The sequence below is a fragment of the Myxine glutinosa genome, chromosome 5, assembly GCF_964187855.1.
Source record: "Myxine glutinosa chromosome 5, kmMyxGlut1.1, whole genome shotgun sequence".
Classification (NCBI taxonomy): Eukaryota; Metazoa; Chordata; class Myxini; order Myxiniformes; family Myxinidae; genus Myxine; species Myxine glutinosa.
In genome coordinates this window covers 39,065,848-39,088,626 of record NC_136265.1, presented here as the reverse complement: position 1 = coordinate 39,088,626, position 22,779 = coordinate 39,065,848, and the positions used below count along the sequence as shown (strand labels likewise).

Below are 22,779 nucleotides of genomic sequence, written 5' to 3'. Positions count from 1 at the left end.
CGAGTCTACATAGTGTTTTCAATTTATATTTAAAAAACATTATTCCTCCGCCAACGAAGTCGTCTGTCCGTCCGTCCTTCCGTGATAGGTTTTCGTTACCGCAATAACATGACAACGGCCGAAGGGATCTTAGTCAAACTTGAGGCAGGTATGTATAACGAGGTAAAGATGAGCTGTGTCGATTTTGGGGTCACGAGGTCAAATTCCAAAGGTCAGAGGTCAAGTTATGTAAAAATCTGGTTACCACGATAACTTGTGAACCAATGATGGGATTCTGACCAAAGTTGGTAGAAGTAAGGATTATGATGAAAAGATGAACCGATTTGATTTTGGGGTCAAGAAGTCAAAGGTCATGTCATGTATAAATGTGATAACTTGAGAACAGCTGTTGGGATTTAAATCAAACTTGGTACAAGTACATATAACAAGCGTTACACCTAGGTCCCGCGTCGTTGAAGTGATGAGTTGACAAAGTGGAAGCCGCAAGGCGGCCATCTTGGATTTTGACGTGGCGACCCAATTTTCAAAAGCGTTCTCCCTTATGCGTAGATACACCCACACACCAGATTAGAAAAGTTAGTAGTTCATTTATTTTTCAACATATTTCGCTCACAAGGTTCAGACATATATATGGTGGCGGCCATCTTGGATTTTGACGTGGCGACCCAATTTTCAATAGCGTTCTTCCTTATGCATAGATACACCCACACACCAGATTAGAAGTTGGTACTTCGCTTATTTTAAAAGATGTTCAGCTCACAAGGTTCAGACATACATGGCGGCAGCCATATTGGATTTTGACGTGGCGATCCAATTTTCAACAGAGTTCTTCCTTATGCCTAGATACACCCACACACCAGATTAGAAGTTAGTAGTTCGTTTATTTTTCAGGATATTCCGCTCACAAGGTTCAGACATACATGGCGTCAGACATACATGGCGGCGGCCATCTTGGATTTTGACGTGGCGACCTAATTTTCAATAGGGTTCTTCCATATGCCGAGTTGCACCCACACACCAAATTAGAATTCGGTCCTTCGCTTACGCACGCACGCACGCACACACGGACGGAGGGGAAAACCATAGTCCCCCTTTCGCTCCGCGGTGCGACGGGGGACAATGATGTAAACATGAACTGATTAGATTTTTGGGTCAAGAGGTCAAAAATCAGAGGTCATGGTAAGCAAAAATCCTGTTACTCTTCTAACTTGTGAACCCGAGATGGGATTTTGACCATGAGCAGATCTGAGCTTTCGATCAGTTTCATTCCAGTGGAGGGGTGCTATTTATCTTCGCTTGAATACGTTTCAGAAACACATTTTTCATCAATTTAAAAAGTTTGCATGGTGAATTTTGTCCAACACTAAGTAGTTTCCGTTGATGATCAGCACTATTTTCTTATAGCGTAGCTGCTCTCGGGTGCAGGGAGTTGGTCATGTGGCATAGTAGTATTGATACCCATCCAATCATCAGCCAGTATTGTCACAAGAAGCGCTATATTTATTCAGCAATGGCCTCCTCCATGAAAGGGGTGAATTGCGACGATGTCTATAGAAAAGGCGTCAAAAATTCGCCCAAGTGTGTGTCATACACATATCATCTGTTAAGAAACAAGATATTCGTCCCTTCACACAAATTCGGTTGGATAAGTACAGTGAATATCTACTATAAACGTGTGTGTGTGTGTGTGTGTGTGTGTGTGTGTGTGTGTGTGTGTGTGTGTATGTGTGTGTGTGTGTGTGTGTGTGTATGTGTGTGTGTGTGTGTGTGTGTATGTACATGTACATGCGTGTGTGTGTGAGTATGCACATGCTGGTGCGTGTGCATAAATGTGTATGTGTGCGTGTATGTATGTGTGTGTATGTGTGTGCATGCATGCATACATGTGTATGTGTGGGTGTGTGTGTGTGTGTGTGTGTGTGTGTGCATGCAAAATATGTGATATATGTCACATAACATCTGTGCATACAATACAACATGTGCACAATATGTGTACAGTATGTGTATATAACACATAAAAATAATATGTGTGGATGCAATACACAGCAAATGATGGCACGCAAAACAAAGCAAAACCAAAACCAAAGCCAAATGTGAATCAACTGTAATCGTTGCATGTGTACGTGCAAATCACAACTCATGAACGTGTGTGTGTGCGTGTGTGCGTACATGCGTGCATCACCGCCACAAGTCCTAATCTTTTTCAGGGCCCCCTTCTACTCACATCCGCCAAATTTCAAGCTCCCCTCACACTCAGGTCTGCCAAAGCTCAGGCCACCCTTCCACTGGAGTCCGCCAAATCTCAGCCCATCGCCTCTCCCTCCACCTGGATCTGCCAAATCTCAGGCCTCCCATTCCACTCACGTCCGCCAAATCTCAGGCCCTCCTTCCACGTGGGTCCGCCAAATTGAGCGTGTATGTGTGTGTGTGTGTGTGTGTGTGTACATGTGTGTTTGCGTGAGACATGCCTATTACAGTTCCTTCAGAAAGTATTCACACTCCTTGAATTTTTTCACATTTTCTTGTGTCACAGCCTGAATTTAAAATGGATTAAACTGAGATTTTTTTTAGTCACTGATCTACACATAATCTTACTATAATTCACCAAATGTCCGTCTGTCTGTTCAAAGGTACCGTAAAAACTGCTGAACCGATCACAAAGATATTTTGGGTGGGTAATCCTGGGACCCCTGGGAGTAAAATAGGCTGTTTAGTTTTCCCAATTTCAGCTTTGGTCTCCAGCATTCTAAGGTTTGGACTCCCGCATAACATTCGCGTTCGCATAACGTTCACTGTGACGATGTTCTCATTGTGACGATGTTGTGACGATGTATGTGTTCACGGCAGTGTTTGACGTGACGGTGTGAACGTAATTTCGTAATGTTTTTCGTTTCATAATCCTTTAATGAACGTTTAATGTTTAAGAACGTTTAATGCCCTTCGATGCCCGAGGCCACACGCGCGCTACACTGGATGGGCCAGTGTGTACCTTGCCCTTCGCCGCCAGGCTCAGGTAAACCGCTGAGCCCCATCCGTGATGGGGACTGGGGCTTGAGACAGTGTCCCACGAATGAGGAATTCCCAGTAAGCGCGAGTCATCAGCTCGCGTTGATTAAGTCCCTGCCCTTTGTACACACCGCCAGTCACCGCATAAACATCACAATGAAACACAATCACAATTCACATATTTGTGCAATCTGTAATTTTGTAATGTTTTTCGTTTCGTAATCCTTTAATGTACGTTTAATGTTGAATGAACGTTTAATGCCCTTCGATGTCCGGGGCCGCACGCGCTACACTGGACGGGCCAGTGTGTACCTTGCCCTTTGCCATCAGGCTAGGGTAAACCGCTGAGCCCCATCCGTGATGGGGACTGGGGCTTGAGACAGTGTCCCACGAATGAGGAATTCCCAGTAAGCGCGAGTCATCAGCTCGCGTTGATTAAGTCCCTGCCCTTTGTACACACCGCCCGCCGCCGCACAAACATCACAATGAAACACAATCACAATTCACATATTCGTGCAATTCGAGAAAAGGAACTTTTATCAGCAATGTCGTCTATCCTGAAGTTCTAAGCTGAAGAAGAGGTGAAAAATCATTCAATTATTTTCCCTAAAGAAAAGCGTACAGTTGATATCACGATTTGAAACACGATGGAATAATATTTACCGATATGAACAGTGATGTGGCTTTTATTGAAATTCTAAAGATGCCGTTTTGATTTTGATGATTTACGTGTGATATGATTTGACGGATGTTTATATGAATAGTTTAAAAAAAAAAAATTCTGCCTTCAATTTCTGATATTTTGCTTTTTCATTTCGGCTTACCAATTGAAGCCCTGCCCATAGGGCGGGTACCGTTGCTAGTACCCCATAATGTCAAAGTGGAAATTTCTTTTTAGAAATTTTTACAAAATAATTAAAAATGAAAAACTGAAATGGCTTGAGTCAATAAGTATTCAACCCCTTTGCTATGACACTCCAAATTGGGCTCGGGAACATCCAATTTCCTTTGATCATCCTTGCGATGTCTCTACAACTTAATTTGAGTCCACCTGCGGACAATTCAATTGATTGGACATGATTTAGAAAGAAACATACCTTTCTATATTTGGTACCCCAGTTGACAGTGCATGTCAGAACAGAAACTCAACCATGAAGTCCAAGGAACTGTCCGTAGAACTCCGATATATAATTGTGAGGAGGCAAAGATCGGGGGAAGGGTGCAAACAATTTCTAGCGTTGAAAGTTCCAAGATCACCGTGAGTTCCATCATTAGGAAATGGAAAGAATATGGAACTACCCAGACTCTTCCTAGAGCTGGCCATCCGACCAAACTGAGCAACCAAGCAAGAAGGACCATGGTCAGGGATGTGACCGAGAACCCAATGACCACCACTCGTATTTACTGAAGTACCTGATAACTACAACGGAATCCTTATTGATTACAAGACCTTGATACTTTTACTCGCTCGACTCCACCCATACCTTGATTCCTTTAAAGTACAGTAAGTTGTCCAGTCTTCAAGTTAATTGAGTACAATAACCTGGGTATTAGTGGTGTTGGAGGCATTAGTCCTTAAAATGGCCGAATTGGCAAAAAGCGTTTTTTTGGGCCCTGGCATCAAACTTCAACACCACAAAGTGCTGTGTTGGACGGAGATCTCATGGATAACTTTTTACCCAGAGTCCATTATATAGTTGTCTATACACATGCGAAATTTCAAGTACCAACCTCAGTCATGTAACGAAATCCGATTTCTAACTGTTTTTTCCACCTGCTGCACACGGCCTACAAACTTGGTATAATTATAAGGACAAGCAACGGTACCCACCCTACGGGTGGGGCTTCAATTGGGAAGCCCAAATGAAAAGGCAAAATATCAGAAAATGAAGGCTTTTTTATTTTAAATGATTCATATAAACATCCGTTGAATCATATCACACACAAATCATCAAAATCTAAACAGTACATGGCACCAATTTTGAAAAAAGATTGAATTCTGCAAAACGGAAGCGGTCGCTGCACGTCTTTCTCAGTCGCACGTTTATGTGTGAAGAGTGCGTGCCGAATCTGTAACACGGAAGCGGCCGCTACACCTGTTTCTCAGTCGCTTTGCACACGCTGCCATGTTACTTCAGAGCCGCACGTTTATATAGGAAGAGTTCGTCAGGAGTCGATCTACTCTCTCCTGGTACGTAGAATAAACAGTATTTGTAGAATTTCAACAAAAGCCACATCACTGTTCATATCGGTAAATATTATTCCATCGTGTTTGGAAAAACTGAAAAATTGGAAAAATTGGAAAAACAATATAGCCCATTTTACTCCAGGGGGTCCCAGAATTACCCACCCAAAATATCGTTGCGATCGGTCGAGCCGTTTTTGCGGTACCTTCGAACGGACAGACGGACATTTGGTGAATTATATATAGTAAGATATATTATGATGCAAAGATGAACTGATTATATTTTGGCATCAAAGGTAAGGAGTGAGGTGATTTTGTGACTTTGATGAGGTCAAAGGTCATGCCAGGTAAAAATGTGATACTTGGCAACAGCTGAATGTGTTTAAATCAAACTTGGTACAAGTATGTATACTGACGTAAAAATGTGGGTGGAGGACTTCATCCTGACTCAACCCGGAACTCCAATCCAGGTACCTTATCGTGAACGCGGAAACATCGGACTGAGCTATTGAGTCTTCAGGATCACCTCAGGAGTTTCTCACACCAACACTGCAAGTGCAAGCTCTATAATCATAATGGCCGATGAGGAAAAATATCGGAAAAGAACGGGATATCAAAACAGTAACAGGGAAATCTTCGACTATTGCGACTCTCGTTCGTAGCGTTGATCGCTGCTTGGATAATAATAAAAAAATAATAGTAAACTAAAATTTTTACCTGAGATGTGAGTGTACAAGAACTCCGCGTGGTTGTTGTTGTTTTTTGGGGTTATTGTTGGGGGGTCAATTTTTGAAATGTGCACTCATTGGTCGGACAGCTGCAGGGCCCCACCCACATTTGTCGCTCGACTCCACCCATATGGCTGCCATCTTGATTTTCTGATGGTCCGAAGACATCAGGCCTGTAGGCCTTTGCTGTTTATACACCGCCCATGTTTGTTGTGTCTCATTTTTACATTGCCTTTGTTTGTGTCGTGTTTCTCACGATGAGGGACCCCGAAAAATCGAATCAATGTGGAATAAAAATTAATCGTAAGGATTAATCCAGAGGAGTTGAATGGACAGAGGTGAATATAGTATATATATTGTGTCGCAGGTTGTGACAACTGTGCGTTCGATTATTGTCGAATGTTTTTTTGGGATTTATGACGAGCACATGCAAGGATTCCATTTCTGTTGACATTATGAAGCAAGAAATGCACAATAGTGGTGGTGATTTTCTTGATGAGTCGTTATCTTCTTCTTCTTCAAATGAAGCACGTGTCTGCGAGTGACATTTTGTGCAGCAATAAACTGCTCCAATCGGTTACAGGAGGGTTGTGGAAAGACGTTTCACAGATATTTTTTATATGTTAATGAACAGGACTGGTGTAATTTTACTGTGTAATACCACTGCAGTATCGCAGCTTTTAATTTAGCGTTCATCACATTGTGGGGGTTACCCCATTGAGGCATAATCCACAGGCATGGGACCAGAGGGTCTATTGATGATATGGGCGTGGCGTGCGCTCGGTTGTTGGAGCCACGTCCCCTTAAGAGGCTGGGGCGGAAGTGATTTGATATATAAAGATGCATGAGTTCCGGTCGGGTTTTAGTTCTGTTGAAATATAGGAGCTTTGAACAAGCCAAGAAGTGTCTCACACTCTCGTTGTCCGCAACTCCTACATTGGTGACCCCGTCTTGCTCTTGAACATTTTCGGAGCTTCAAACGAACATGGCGACAAGCGCAGTTTCGATTAAACTGCCGGAGTTTTGGGAACGACAAGCTGCCGTTTGGTTCGCACAAGCTGAGGCCCAATTCGCCATTCGGAGCATTTCTGCTGATGACACAAAGTATTATTATGTCGAGTCTGCGCTCAGCGGCTCCACTGCGACCAGGCTGGTGATCCTTCTCCAGGATCCTCCAAAGGGTGGCAAGTACGAGACGCTAAGGCCCTGCTGCTCGAAACCTTCGAGCTCACTGAGGCCGAGCGTGCCCGCCAGCTACTTTCTCTACCCGGGCTGGGCGACTCCAAGCCGTCGGAGCTGATGGACCACATGTTGTCTCTCCTGGGCAGCCACCGACCATGTTTCCTCTTCAAAGAACTGTTCCTGCAACAGCTGCCAGGTCAGGTACGGTCAGCCTTGGCCAACTCACCTGCTAAGGATTTCCGCGCCCTGGCCAGGGAAGCAGACAAGTTTTTCTCTGCCAGACAGCAATGTAGTGTGGCTGCATGGGACACCGGCCCCGTCGAGCCTACGCCGCTGGCGGACAGCATTGCGGCCGCCCAGTGGCGGAAGGCCACAGGTTTGTGCTTTTACCAAGGTTTGGGGCCCAAGGCCAAGGCATGCCGGCCACCATGCAGCTTCAGCGAGTCGGGAAACGGGGTGGCCGGCGCTCGTTAATTGCCATGAGCGTCGGCCGTTCGGGCATTTTGTTGTTCATTTCGGACACCGACTCCAGACGTCGTTTCCTCTGCGACACAAGGGCCCAGATGAGCGTTCTACCTGCATCGACATTGGACCGGGAGGCCGGGAGTCATGGCCCCGCCCTGGAAGCCGCCAACGGCAGTGCTATTCAGACTTTTGGCAAACGGACCGTGGCACTGTGCTTTCGCGGGCAGCGGTTTACATGGGATTTTGTCACGGCGAGGGTGTCCACCCCCTTGCTGGGTGCTGATTTCCTCTGCGCCAACGGCCTATTGGTGGATGTTAAAAATCGGCGGCTCATTAACGCAGAGATATTCAGTTCTCTTCCATGCTCGCTGAGCGGGTCCGCCTCGACGAGGCTTGCTTGCACGCTCTCGACCTCTGATGAGTTCGCATGCCTCCTCACCAAGTTCCCGGCCCTTACACAGCCCACCTTTTCGGCCGTTGTCATCAGTCACGGAGTGGAGCATCACATTCCGACCACCGGCCCGCCTGTCTACGACCGGGCTCGACGCCTCGACCTGGGGAAACTCACTGTTGCTAAGGCGGAGTTCGACATGTTGGAGCGTCTTGGCGGTCGTGCGACGGTCCGACAGCCCGTGGGCCTCGCCTCTCCACATTGCACCGAAGCCGGGTGGCGGTTGGCGCCCATGCGGGGATTATCGCCACCTTAACGACGCCACTACTCCTGACCGCTACCCAATCCCGCACATCCAGGATTTTTCTGCCCGCTTGGCCGGTAAAGTTTTTTTTTCTTCTAAGGTTGACCTCATTCGTGGTTACCACCAGGTCCCCATCCGGCCGCAAGACGTTCCTAAGACCGCGGTGATTACACTGTTCGGGCTTTTCTAATTCCTCCGTATGCCTTTTGGGCTCAAGAACGTGGCCCAGGCTTTCCAGCGCCTGATGGACAGCGTGTTGCGAGATTTGCCGTTTCTGTTCGTCTACCTGGACGATATCCTCATCACCAGCGCTTCCAGGACGGAGCACATGCTTCACCTCCGAGCGCTCTTTGAACGCCTCAGTCAGCATGGCCTGATCATTAACCCGGCCAAGTGCTTGTTCAGGGTGGCCTCAATTGACCTTGGCCAACGCATCACGAGGGAGGGGGCCGTCCCACTGCCGGCTAAAGTGGAGGCTGTGAAGGGTTTTCCGTGCCCCCTTGCCGTCAAGGCCCTGCAGGAGTTTTTGGGCATGGTGAACTTTTACCATCGTTTCATGCCCCGGGCGGCCCAGCTGATGCAGCCCCTTTATGAGGCCCTCAAGGGCAAGCCTACCAAATGCTCCATTGACTGGACTGAGGAGATGGCCAAGGCTTTCACGGATGTTAAACTGGCCCTCGCCAGCGCAAACATGCTGGCGCATCTGTTGCCCGATGCACCGATTGTTCTCACCACGGACGCTTCGGACTACGCGGTTGGCGCCGTGCACGAGCAGTGTGTCAACAGGGCGTGGCAGCCGCTTGCTTTTTTTTAGCTGGCAGCTCCGCCCTAACGAAGGAAAGTACAGTACCTTCGATCGTGAGCCCCTAGGCCTCTACCTAGCTGTCCGACACTTCCGTTACCTGTTGGAAGCCCGCACGTTCACGGCGTTTGTGGACCACAAGCCCCTGGTTTTTGCCATGGCCAAGGTCTCGGAGCCGTGGTCTGCCTGTCAACAACACCAGCTCTCCTTCGTTTCCGAGTTCACGACGGACATCCAACATGTTGCTGGGAAGGATAATACGGTCGACGATTGTCTCTCCCGGTCCATAGCTGGCGCGGTTCACCTTGGCATCGACTACGCCCACCAGCGGCCGATCAGATCGCCGACCCGGATGTCCAGGACTGCAGGGCGGCAGTCACGAGGCTTCGACTGTCTGAGGTGCCGTTCAAGGACACGGGCACCACGCTACTGTGCGACGTATCTTTGGGACAGCCTCGCCCCGTCGTACCCACGAGCTGGAGACGGCTGGTGTTCGATGCCATCCACGGTCTTTCTCACCCGGGCAGGAAGGCATCGCAAAAGTTGGTGGCGGCAAAGTTCGTTTGGCATGGGCTCAGGAAAGATGTGCGCGACTGGTCCAACACCTGTGTCGAGTGCCAACACTCGAAGGTGCATCACCATACCCAGGCCCCATTGGTGCCATTCACAGTGCCCGAGCGACGGTTTGACCATGTTAACGTGGACCTGGTAGGGCCCCTCCCCTCCCCCCCCCCCCCCCCCCGTTGCGGGGATTCACCCACCTCCTCACGATGGTCGATAGGGCTCACATCTACAACGTCCACCGATGTGGCCCGGGCGTTCATCGGCACTTGGGTTGCTCGTTTTGGTGCGCCTTCGGACATCTCTTCAGACAGGGGGCCCCAGTTCACTTCAGAGCTCTGGGGTGCTGTTGCCCAGGGGTTGGGGGTAAAGCTCCATCGCACCACTGCATATCATCCCCAGGCTAACAGATTGTGTGAGAGGTTCCATCGCTCTATGGAAGCTGCTCTCAGGGCCAGCCTCCAGGATGACAGCCGGGCCGACAGAATCCCGTGGGTCTTGTTGGGCCCCAAGACAGCCCCTAAGGAAGACCTCCAGTCCTCGTACGCTGAGCTCGTCTATGGCCAGCCACTGCGGGTTCCCGGGGAGTTCATGCCCGACGCCACAAGCCTCTGGTCCGCTGCCCGTCAGCAGTCGGTTCTCCGGGAGAATATACTTGGACCTAGACCAGCCCCCTCAGTTGGCTCAACCCCCACGGCGGGGCCGTCCCCCATCGGGTAAGTCCCCGGTTGGCCCGCCTACCGCCAAGCCACTAACAGTCTCTGCTCGGGTCATCAGGGGTCGTTTCGGCCGGGTGGTTAAGGCCCCCCGAAAACTGACATTGCCTGTGCGAGTGAATTCTGGAGGGGCGCATGTGGTTGTTACCCATAATCCACAGGCACGGGACCAGGGGGTCTATTGATGGTATGGGCGTGGCGTGTGCTCGGTTGTTGGAGCCACGCCCCCTTAAGAGGCTGGGGCGGAAGTGATTTGATATATAAAGATGCATGAGTTCCGGTCGGGTTTTAGTTCTGTTGAAATAAAGGAGCTTTGAACAAGCCAAGAAGTGTCTCGCCCTCTCGTTGTCCGCAACTCCTACAGCATGAACTTTGTTTGTACTTCGATTTGTAGGTCGGAAATTGGTTTACAACAGGTTATTTATGTAGTATAGGGAGGATTAACGAGTGTATTTATGTTAACGACCACAATAATCATCCCACCAAACCTTCTCGTTGGGTCGGGCCGAGGGAAGTTTCACCCCAATGGTATAGATTAAGATTTGATCATTGGAAGTGAACACTCTCAGTTTTGAAAGTAGCATCTTCTATATATATAAAGCAGTAAAGTATGTTTGTTTGTTTGTCCTCTTATAACTCGAGAACTACTCATCGCAGAGAAAAACCAAAGGCATATTCGGAATCAGTACGTCTCAGAGCAACTACAGCACACCTTAAATTTTAAAAAAACTTCGGGTTTTAAAATTAGCATATTAGCGCAGAAGCGCTAGCAGAAGAGGGAGGGAATCGAAGGGAGGGAGCGCAGCGCTCCCTCTAGCGCTTCGCAGCGCCAGCGCTTCTGTTAGCGTAATGGTGCACAGGCGGTTCTCGCAAATGCGCCGTTCCGATGCTTCATGTTCCTGCAAAGACTTTGGCGCATGCGCAAATGACGACACATGGGCCACTGTATGTTCGTTTAATACGTACGCGCTTTGATGGGCGGGGCGTATGGCGTTCATGAAATGGTCGAATGCGGAAGTGCTTGAAGCCGTTGCGAGCGACTCGCACGATCTCTTGTCATGGTCCACAAGATTATCACAGAGACGTGCAGCTTCCAGCATTACGAGATATGATCGAGACCTAACTTTTGAAACCAGTCCCAGCCTTCTAGGCCCCGTGGTTGGTTCAGACGGCCCCGACAAAGGACGTTTGGATTTTATCGCGAGCCGATTCGAGCGCCGACGTGCCGGCGAACAAAACCAGTCATATCTTTTTAACGCTTGGTTCGATTTTTACAAAATAAACTTTTTCCTGAAGGGCTGAACCGTGCGCTCACAACGATACCGAGTTTGACCCTGGGAGAGCTGTTTTGCGCCGGCAAAGGCGCCTTGTTTTCCGTGATGACCATGTCGTGCTGCATAGATTACCATAAATTATAATATACTACCGGCGGCGCGTTCCGTGACGTCACGGCTCACTTAATTGCAATTATCTCTGGGATTCCTTGGCCGAATCGTACCAACTTCTATATAGGCTATGAGCCAGACCCCCCAAATTGACCGGTCGGTACCATACAGATGGAGTAAGGCTCATTGTGATTTTTAGCAAGATATATGTCCCTAGATATGAAAAAAAAGTGATAGCAGTGTATAACTCTCGGCCATCTCTGTGTTATCACCCGAAATATTATTATACGCCCGCTTCGCTTCGCCAAAAAATGTGATATTTGCTAAAATTGGAATAAATATGTTTTTAAGGACCACAGAGTGCCGAGATCGAGATCGAGATCGTATTTGTTCGAGAGATCATGATAAACCTAGAGTGTGGAGCAAGTTTGCATGCATTGTGAAATATAATGTAGCTGATGTTACAAACCTACTTTAGGATACTAGCTAATACCAAAAATTACACAGATACCAAAAGTAGTAGACGAATAAACCTAAAATGTTCAAAAGCTATGTTTCGTTCCAAAATATCAAAATTAGGGGGTATGGTTGAACATATTTAGAACTTTGCCAAAATATGTGCCCCAAACAACCACCATATTACAAAGTAATGATATATTCCAATGCAGTGGTTCCTTGCGAAGATTTTGAGGGGTCAAATGTTACTCTGGGAGTTTTCATTTTTGAAATATTGACAAAAATGTACAATGTGAATTCTGAACTCGAAGCGATTTCGACCACTTTTTCACTAAATTTGACATATTTTTTGTCATTATATCAATATTTTGATAAATAACCCCCACAAATGTTCTATATTTCTATTACTATATTAGTTGGCATCCAGTATGCAAATTATTGGCACTCTGTGGTCCTTAAAAACATATTTATTCCAATTTTAGCAAATATCACATTTTTTGGCGAAGCGAAGCGGGCGTATAATAATATTTCGGGTGATAACACAGAGATGGCCGAGAGTTATACACTGCTATCACTTTTTTTTCATATCTAGGGACATATATCTTGCTAAAAATCACAATGAGCCTTACTCCATCTGTATGGTACCGACCAACCCCCTTGGCTCATAGCCTAAGCCCTAATATATTGTTGCGGAAATGAGGATTGTATTTTTTTATTGTGTTGTATTGTGGTAAATTGTTGTGTAACATTGCTTGATTCTGGCCCCTCCTTGCTCCAGTGTGTATAAAGGTCAAAGGGTGTTCCGGTAGTTAATTCCATAAAGCATACATTGAAGGACACTATAATACCCTTGTTCAGTAGCTTATATCTTTATTATGTGTTTTAGGGTAAGGCCTTGTCTTCCATTAAAATGACACTCCATTGCACCAAGTGAAATGAGATAGAGTCCTTTCATTCCCCATTCCCACTCCCAAAACTTCCATTGCCAAGCCTCAATTTCCAGCTACATCCCCTCCAAGTCTCCATTGCCAACTGCACTGGGCAGTTTGCCAGTTTGTTACAGCTGTGGGTTGTTTTCGCCCCAAAGCCGCCATTGAACATGTGCTCGGGTTGGGGAAGAAAGGCGTGCCCGCCCGTCGTCATCAAGGGCGGAGCCAGAGGGTCGCGCGACCAACCAGGGCCGAGGTGAGCACACCGATGGGCGTGTCCTGAAGGCCGGCGGCTTAATCGCCGGAGGCGCTATAAAGGCGCGCGCGCAAGAAGTTGGAGAGAGCTGAGTTGTGTGGTTTTGGTCAGAGCTGGGTTGGTCGTCAGTGGTGGTCAGTGGTTGCGTTGAGTCGTCGGTGGTGAGGAAGAGTCGGACTAAGCAAGAGAGAAAGAGTCCTGGAGTTAGTGAGAGAGGGAGAGAGAACCCGTCACGCCAGACCCCCCCACCAGCAGCGTTGGCTTGGCTCCACCAAGCAGCTCCGACCCGTTACCCCGCGCACACGACAGGATCGGTGGCATCGGCGGCCGTCGAGGTCCAGCCCGACGTCCCGTGCGGGATCAAGCTCCAGCCACCCACCTCCTGTCATTCCTGCCTGCAAGTTCCCCATTCGTGTACGTGAGTTTGTTCTGTTTGTTTTGTCCCTGGGGATTTAGTTAAGCCTGTTTAGATAAGCTAGTATTTTTCACTGTGTCTCTAAAAGCTTCTGTATATTATTTTCTTATCCTTCCTTCTCCTTGGTTATTTTGAGCCTGTAAATAGTAAATAAATTTAGTAGTATTTTCAACCTTTTTTTCGTCTTCTTCTTCTTCTTCACATCCGTGTCGCTTTTGTCTTTTCCATATTGAATATCTGTGGCGCGATCCAGCCAACGTTCGGGAAGGGTTAATCGGGGTAACTGTTCGGCCGCGGTGCCTCCGCTCGGCAAACAACATCCTTATCCGCGGACCGTAACAATATATATAAAGCAGTAAAGTATGTTTGTTTGTTTGTCCTCTTATAACTCTACTCATCGCAGAGAAAAACCAAAGGCATATTCGGAATCAGTACGTCTCAGAGCAACTACAGCACACCTTAAATTTTAAAAAACTTCGGGTTTTTAAATTAGCGTATTAGCGCAGAAACGCTAGCAGAAGAGGAAGGGAATCGAAGGGAGGGAGCGCAGCGCTCCCTCTAGCGCTTCGCAGCGCCAGCGCTTCTGTTAGCGTAATTAGCGTATTTCGGAACGTTAATTTTTCAACTTCATTATTCGGAATCAGTACGTCCCAGAGAAACTTCGTAATGTTAATTTTTCAACTTCATCCGATTGACAGGGGACCAATGGCATGTGACAGAGAGTGAAACATACATGCTACATTTATTTGACGACAATGAGTTCCGACTTCCGGGTTCGTGCCGCCAACCCTGTTAGGCGCCTCTTGCGGCACACAGGGAATTACCAGTGAACTGGTACTCAATTTGCCGACCTCGGTAGGATGACAGACTGAGTCAACCCCCCTGGTGTTAAGGGGAGGAGGAGGGGAGGGGGAAGAGGAGGGGAGGGGGAGGGGGGAGGTGAAGGGGGGAGGGTAAGGGGGGAGGGGGAGGGGCCCTTCTTCCCCTGGGCACCCACACACCCTCCCTTCCCCCCTTCCCCTCCCCCCTCCCCCCCTTCCCCTCCCCCCTCCCCACTCCCCCCCCCCTTCCCCTCCCCCTCCCCCCTGTTCCCCTCCCCTCCTCCTTCCCCCTCCCCTCCTCCTCCCCCGCCCAGCAATGCCGGGTAATTCTGCTCGTATATTATAATGTAACTAGCAGAAGTACCCGGCATTGCCGGGCGGGGGAGGGGAGAGGAGGGGGAAGAGGAGGGGAGGGGAACGGGGGGGAGGGGAGGAGAGGGGGAGGGGAGGAGAGGAGAGGGGGGGAGGGGAGAAGAGGGGGGGGAAGTACCCGGCTTTCCATGTATAAACGTGAGGGAGAAGAGGGGGGAGGGGAGGAAGAGGGGGAGAGGGGGGGAGGGGGAGGGGGGATGGGAGAGGAGTGGGAGAGGGAGAGGGGGGAGGGGGAGGGGAGAGGGGGTGGGGGTAGGGTGGAGGGGGAAGGGAGGGGGAGGGGAGGACGGAGGGGGGAGGGGGAAGGGGGAGGGAAGGGGAGGGCCAGTCAACAATGACGTTGCAGTTCTCATGGTCGGAGAGCAGCACAACAATCGCGACATCGTCCTGAATCTTCGCAACAGCACGAAGCGGATTTTGGAGACTCACCGATCCTGTGACGCCCTCCAGTACCGGCGTTGCCGGGTGGGGGAAGGGAGACCCGTACATTCCCAACCCGTACATTCGCCCTCTCGACTCAAGCTCACTCGGACAAAAGCCTCGCACAAATTACACCGTGAAGGTCCAATGGCCATTTCTATGCCACAAATCAAGTACATGAGCGAGTCAGGTGCACTGAATTGAAAATATATAGAACGCTCATACTCCGTGAAAAGTGAAGCCAACTGGCGGCGGGGATGGAACATCACGTGAGCGCGCTAAGCGAATCAGCACGCTGCTCTGCCACCGGTCAGAATCCGTGTATAATATTCCTCGCTGAAAAAAATTCTATGTGAAACATGCTACTATTTATGCTAAATCATGCTAAATCATGCTAAATGCTAATCATGCTAAAATCTATGCTACTTGCTGTGAGTTTATGGCGGCAAGGAACATCACGTGATCGCGTCACGAACATCATTCGTGATCACGTCATCACGTGATCGTGATCGTCATCAATGAGCGCGAATGAGCGAATCAGCGCGCTGCTCTGCCACCGATTCAGATTCCGTGTATAATATTCCTCGCTGAAAAAAAATATGGATCTAAAGATGAAAGAAAAAAAACCCTAGGTAATGTCGGAGTTTACGGGCGTAAACTGGATAGGTGGTTGTAATATTGGAGTTTACGGGCGTAAACTGGATAGGTGGTTGTAATGTCGGAGTTTACGGGCGTAAACTGGATAGGTGGCTGCCTTCAAACCAACTGCCTTGACGAATGCTTTGTCGAGTCTTACAGGTAGAGCAGTACCATGTCTTCCCGTCTGATACATCACCACGAGTAATAAAACCACAATGGACATTACATCGAGGGCAAATACAATAATTCTTGATGAGTCTGCGACGTGCACACCACTTAATAATGTCAGGTATTAATCATAATATCACTTCTTTGGCTCTAACATTACATCGGTAACATGTAATCTAACATCGGTAACATTACACACACACACACAAACTGTGTTTTATATATATAGATGATGCTCACATTTTGTTTGAATGTATAAAACCCAAATACTGATCACACTTTCTGTGTGCACTGTGGACACACACTCACACATATATATATATATATATATCTATATAATATATATATATATATATTATATATATATATATATATATATATATATATATATATATATATATATCTATATATATAAAGTAGAGTTGGCCTCTATCTATGATCTCTAAGATCTCGAGAACCCGTGGACGGATTTGCGAGCGGAAAGTACTGTTCGACTCGGGATGGTCCCAGGAATGTCACGGAGACATAAACATTTAAAAAATTTCGGGTTTTAAAATTAGCGTATTATTAGCACTAGCAGAAGAGAGAGGGATTCGAAGGGAGGGAGCGCAGCGCTTCTAGCGCTTCTGACTACAGCACACCTTAAAATTAAAAAAACTTCGGGTCTACAATCTCTAAGATCTCGAGAACCCGTGGACGGATTTGCGAGCGGAAAGTACTGTTCGACTCGGGATGGTCCCAGGAATGTCACGGAGACATAAACATTTAAAAAATTTCGGGTTTTAAAATTAGCGTATTATTAGCACTAGCAGAAGAGAGAGGGATTCGAAGGGAGGGAGCGCAGCGCTTCTAGCGCTTCTGACTACAGCACACCTTAAAATTAAAAAAACTTCGGGTCTACAATCTCTAAGATCTCGAGAACCCGTGGACGGATTTGCGAGCGGAAAGTACTGTTCGACTCGGGATGGTCCCAGGAATGTCACGGAGACATAAACATTTAAAAAATTTCGGGTTTTAAAATTAGCGTAGCAGAAGCATTGCCGGCGCAGAAGCGGCAGAAGAGAGAGGGATTCGAAGGGAGGGAGCGCAGCGCTTCTAGCGCTTCTGACTACAGCACACCTTAAAATTAAAAAAACTTCGGGTTTTAAAATTAGTGTGTTACGCGTAATTAGCGCTAGCAGAAGAGGGAGGGAATCTAAGGGAGGGAGCGCAGTGCTCCCTCCAGCGCTTCTGTTAGCGTAATTAGCGTATTTCGGAACGTTAACCACAGACTAACGTCTACCGTCTACAACACCACTACCGTCTACCGGACCGCCTGCAACCCCACTTCCATTAACCAGCCCGCCGGCAACCCCACTACCGTCTACCAGGCCACCTACAACACCGGTAACAGGTGAGTTAACAATATTAACTTACAAAATATGTTAAGTGTTCAAGTTTTTGTAAATTTGCATCATTTAACAAGCCGCAATTTTACATTGTCAATTAAACCACCCAACCCCACTACCGTCTACTAGCCCGCCTACCAGTGTTCACAATAATCATAATTTTTAGAATTATGTATCCCGATAACGTCTGCCAGCCCGCATACACTCTCCACTACGCCCAGTTTTGACTTGCGCATTTTTTTTTTTACTACGCCGCTGAACTATTGTTGCTATAATCTCTGCTTAACTTAAGGCAGTTAAATTTAACATTTATGGTTATTGTTCACTTCAGATATGCCAAGAAAGAGGCCAGCTCTCGGACGCAATACGGCTGCCGCCAAAAGATTCCGTGCTGCGCGGGAAGCAGAACAGCCAGAGCAACGGCAAGTACGACTTGATGCAAATCGCCGTCGCAACGCCGCAGCTCTACAGACTTCACAAGCACGAGCCAGTGAGACCGTCGAGCAACACCGTCACTCCAATAGCATGGCCTTCACCTATGACCGCGGTAACCCAGTGAATTTTGCAAATGTTGGACAAATGAACGACAAGTGCAGGCATTGTGCAGCTATGAAGTTTAATGGAGAGACAAAAGGGGTGTGCTGCAGTGATGGCAAAGTCATCCTTACCCCTTACCCAGCCCTACCACCATTTCTCAATGAGCTCATCTCTGGTACAGATGCCACCAGCAGGCACTTCCTTGCCAACATCAGAAGGTACAATGGATCATTTGCGATGACAAGCTTTGGTCACAAAGACGCAGCAGTCCAGGGTTGGAACCCCAGCTTCCGCATTCAGGGCCAGGCCTTTCATCGCATTGGTTCCTTGCTACCACCTGAGGAGGGTCAGCCTAAGTTCCTACAAGTCTACTTCCTGGACTCTCATGCTGATGAACTGACAGCCAGGAACCACAGCAGCCTTAATCCACATATTCTTAGGAATCTTACCATCTGGTTTCATGACAACAATCACCTGATCCGACAACTCAAGACAGCTCATGATGTTCTTGCTGAGGGAAGCAACAATGAAGAGAGGCAGATCATCATCAGGGAGGACAAGAGGCCACACGGAGAGCATGCCCGTCGCTACAATGCCCAGTCAGCACCAGAAGTGGCCATCCTGATGGACAATGAGCCTACAAATCCCCGAGACATAGTCCTCAGGCTTCGAGATGGTGAACTCAAGAGGATCAGCGAGCTGCATGCATCCTATGATTCACTCCAGTACCCAATCATCTTCCCGTATGGCACAGACGGATACAGTGTGTATCTACAGGCCCGAACTGCTGCAGGACAGGATGGAGGGCGCAAGGTCAGCCAGCTTCAATACTACAGCTACCACCTCATGGTAAGAGAGGGCAACCACCTACTGCAAATGGGACGCCTCTTTCAGCAATTTCTGGTGGACATGTACTGCAAGATAGAAACTGAGAGATTGGGCTGGATCCGTCGTGAGCAGAAGACCTTGCGCGCTGATGACTATGTGAGCCTGCGTGACAGCCTGTTTGCTGGTGATGGAGATCCACACAATGTGGGACAAAGCGTTGTACTCCCAGCAACATACACTGGTGGCCCCCGCTGGATGCATGAAAAACAGAGCGATGCCATGGCCTATGTCCGCCGTTTTGGAAAGCCTGACTTCTTCATAACCATGACCACCAACCCCAAATGGACTGAAATTCAGGAAAACCTGCAGCCAGGACAAGAGGCACAAAACCGCCCTGACATCATAGCTCGGGTCTTTCGTCAAAAGCAAAAGAAGCTCAAGGAACTACTCAAACGTGGAGCTTTCGGCAAGATGCAAGCCTTCCTGTACACCATTGAGTACCAGAAGCGTGGTCTCCCTCATGCACATATCCTTCTGTGGCTTGCTCCCGAGAGCAAGGTCAGACCTGATGACATTGACCTGGTGATCAGTGCTGAGATTCCCGACAAGGAGATAGATCCGGAACTGCACAAGATGGTCATGGCTCATATGATCCATGGCCCATGTGGACATCTCAATCAGAACAGTCCTTGCATGAGGGACCGCAAGTGCGCCAAGGATTTTCCAAAGCCATTCTTGCAGAGCACAGAGCAAGGAAATGACTGCTACCCCAAGTATCGGCGTCTCAAGCCAGAGGATGGTGGTCACATTGGGGAGATCAACATGCACCAGCTGGGAAGACAATTGGAGCAAGTGGTCAGCAACCAGTGGGTGGTACCATACAACCCATTCCTCCTCCGCCAATTCAACAGCCACATCAATGTTGAGATATGCTCCAGCATTAGTAGCATCAAGTACATAACCAAGTATGTGACCAAGGGGACTGACCAGGCTGTCTTTCAACTGCAGCGCATCGGGGCTGGAGACTGTCCAGTGGACGAAGTCACTCAGTTCCAGAATGCTCGCTATGTGGGTAGCAGTGAGGCAGTATGGAGGATCCTGGAGCACCCCATATCTCAGCACTTTCCCCCTGTTGTGGGACTTGCCGTGCACCTAGAGAATGGTCAGAGAGTCTACTTTAATGCTGAAAATGCCCTGGAAAGGGCACAGAGACCACCGCCAGCCACCACACTCACTGCTTTCTTTGATCTCTGCAGCCATGATGATTTCGCCAAGACACTCAAGTACCATGAGGTGCCACAGTACTACACCTGGGATAAGTCAAGCAAGAAGTGGACCAGGCGCAAGCAAGGAGGCGTGGTTGTTAGAGGAGATTTTACTGTCCACGAAGTTTCAGCTATTGGCCGCATGTACAGCATCAGTCCACGGCAAGGCGACTGCTACTACGTTCGCCTCCTTCTGACTGACATATGTGGTCCCACTTCCTTCAATGCCCTGAGAAGTGTAGATGGTCAAGAATTGTCCTTCCGTGAAGCATGCCTGGCAAGAGGACTCTTGGAAAATGACCAGCATCTTCACCTTGCTATGGAGGAAGCAGGAATCAGCCAGTCAGCATCAAACCTCAGGAGCCTATTGGCCATCATTCTCACCAGCTGCTTCCCCAGCAATCCACGTGCACTCTGGGAGGACTTTCGTAACCTGCTATCCGAAGACTACCTATTCCAGCACCGTCGCCATATTGGTAATGTTGCGGCTTGCTACAATGATGAGGTTTACAACCTGGCACTCTGCGCACTTGAGGACAAGGTGTTGCTGATGGGTGGCAGTGTTCTCAGTTCGTATGACTTCCCAATACCACAGAGGGGCACAGATGAGAGGCTCGCAAGGGAGTACTTCAGAGAGGTAGATTATGACCAAGATCAGTTGACAATTCAGGCCAATGATCTCCTTGAACAGCTGACTGATGACCAGCGTGATGTCTACAATGCAGTCCTTCAACTGGTCGAACAAGGTAGCGTCAACAGTGGCATGAGGCACAGTAACATAATCTTCTTGGATGCGCCAGGTGGCACAGGCAAGAGTTTCGTCATCAATGCCATCCTCAAACATATCCGATCCCAAGGAAAGATCGCCCTTGCAACTGCATCCAGTGGCATTGCTGCAACACTGCTCCAGGGTGGGCGGACACTACACAGCACATTCAAAATTCCACTTGACGCCCACACCAAGGAGCAAGCAACATGTGGCATCAAGCGTGGCACAGCCTTGGCCAGGGTCATAAACGATGCAGCTGTCATCATTGTGGACGAAGCACCAATGACCCACAAATCAGCGTATGAAGCTGTAGACCGCACTTTACAGGACATAACAGGCGTGCACAGACCCATGGGAGGCATACCCACGCTGCTCTGTGGAGATTTCCGCCAGATCTTGCCTGTGGTCAAGAGGGGCACAAGGGCCAACATTGTGAATGCCAGTCTAAAAACTTCCGACCTCTGGCGTCATGTGACTGTCAAACACCTAACAAGGAACATGCGAACGCATTTGTCTGGGGATCAAGGGGCAGCTGACTTTTCCAAAATGCTCCTGGAAGTTGGCAATGGACAGATCCCATTAACAGCTGCACCAGACACCATCACAATCCCTACTGGGCTGGGGAAGGTTGTGAAGACATTGGAGGAGCTCAAGGCTGATGTGTACCCATGTTTGGTTGCCAATGCTCACAATCATGAGTGGCTGGCTGAGCGAGCAATTCTCTCTCCTCTGAACACCAATGTGAGTAAGCTCAATACCTGGCTCATGTCTGAGTTTCCTGGTGAGGAGAGAAGGTACAAGTCTGTTGACAGTGCCATCTGTGATGATGAGGCAGTCACCTACCCCGTTGAACTGCTCAACTCCATTGAGCTGTCAGGAATGCCGCCACACATTCTGATTCTCAAGATCGGTGTCCCAATCATGATACTCCGAAACATGGAGCCACCAAAGACCACCAATGGCACTCGCTGCTTTGTCACCCGCCTTCATGCCAATGTTATCGAGGCCACCATTTCCTGTGGGCCATACAAAAGTGAAGTCATCCTTCTGCCCAGAATACCACTTATGCCATCAGATTCAGAGCTGCCTTTCCAGTTTCGTCGCCTCCAGTTTCCATGCAAGCCATGTTTTTCTATAACAATCAACAAATCACAAGGTCAGACATTCAAGGCCATTGGAGTGGACCTGTCCGTGCCTTGCTTCACCCATGGTCAGCTGTATGTGGCGGCCTCTCGCACTTCCAGCAAAGAAAAACTTACCATCTTGGCACCCGAAAGTAAAACGCGGAACGTTGTTTACACAGAGGCCCTGTAGAACTGATATATTGACTACAGGAGGTGCCAGGCGTTGCTCGGGAGAGGGCAAGGGAGTATTCTATGTGTCTTTTGCCAGCCCCACTCCATAATTATGGATTGCGATATGTATCAAACCAGCCCGCCGACAGACACCATCTATCGTCTACCAGCCCACCTCCAACCCCACTAACGTCTAGCAGCCAGCCTAGAACACAGCTACTGCCGACAACCTTACTACCGTCTACCAGAACGCCTACAACCCAAATAACAGGTGAGTTAAAAACATTTACTCATTAATGTAAAGTAACCCACTGGCCCAAAGTAACCCACTCCCGTGCAAAGCCGGGTACCTCTATATATATAAAGTAGAGTTGGCCTCTGTGTCTGTATCCTGATCTATGTATGTGTCTATGTATGTATGTGTCTACAATCTCTAAGATCTCGAGAACCCGTGGACGGATTTGCGAGCGGCAAGTACTGTTCGACTCGGGATGGT

The 22,779-nt window shown here is 48.4% G+C and overlaps 1 protein-coding gene across 1 annotated transcript; it reads left to right on the top strand.

The window, feature by feature from the left end:
* Positions 1–17,780: 17,780 nt before the first annotated feature.
* Positions 17,781–22,768, top strand: LOC144892249 (uncharacterized). Its single transcript, XM_078777910.1, has one exon. It carries the CDS (start codon positions 17,923–17,925, stop codon positions 22,300–22,302), a length of 4,380 nt encoding a protein of 1,459 aa, XP_078634036.1. The 5' UTR covers positions 17,781–17,922; the 3' UTR covers positions 22,303–22,768.
* The last annotated feature ends 11 nt before the right edge of the window (positions 22,769–22,779 follow it).

Excerpts from the sequence above, each read along its gene's own strand:
- LOC144892249 (XM_078777910.1), top strand. The coding sequence starts at position 17,923 with ATGCCAAGAAAGAGGCCAGCTCTCGGACGCAATACGGCTGCCGCCAAA.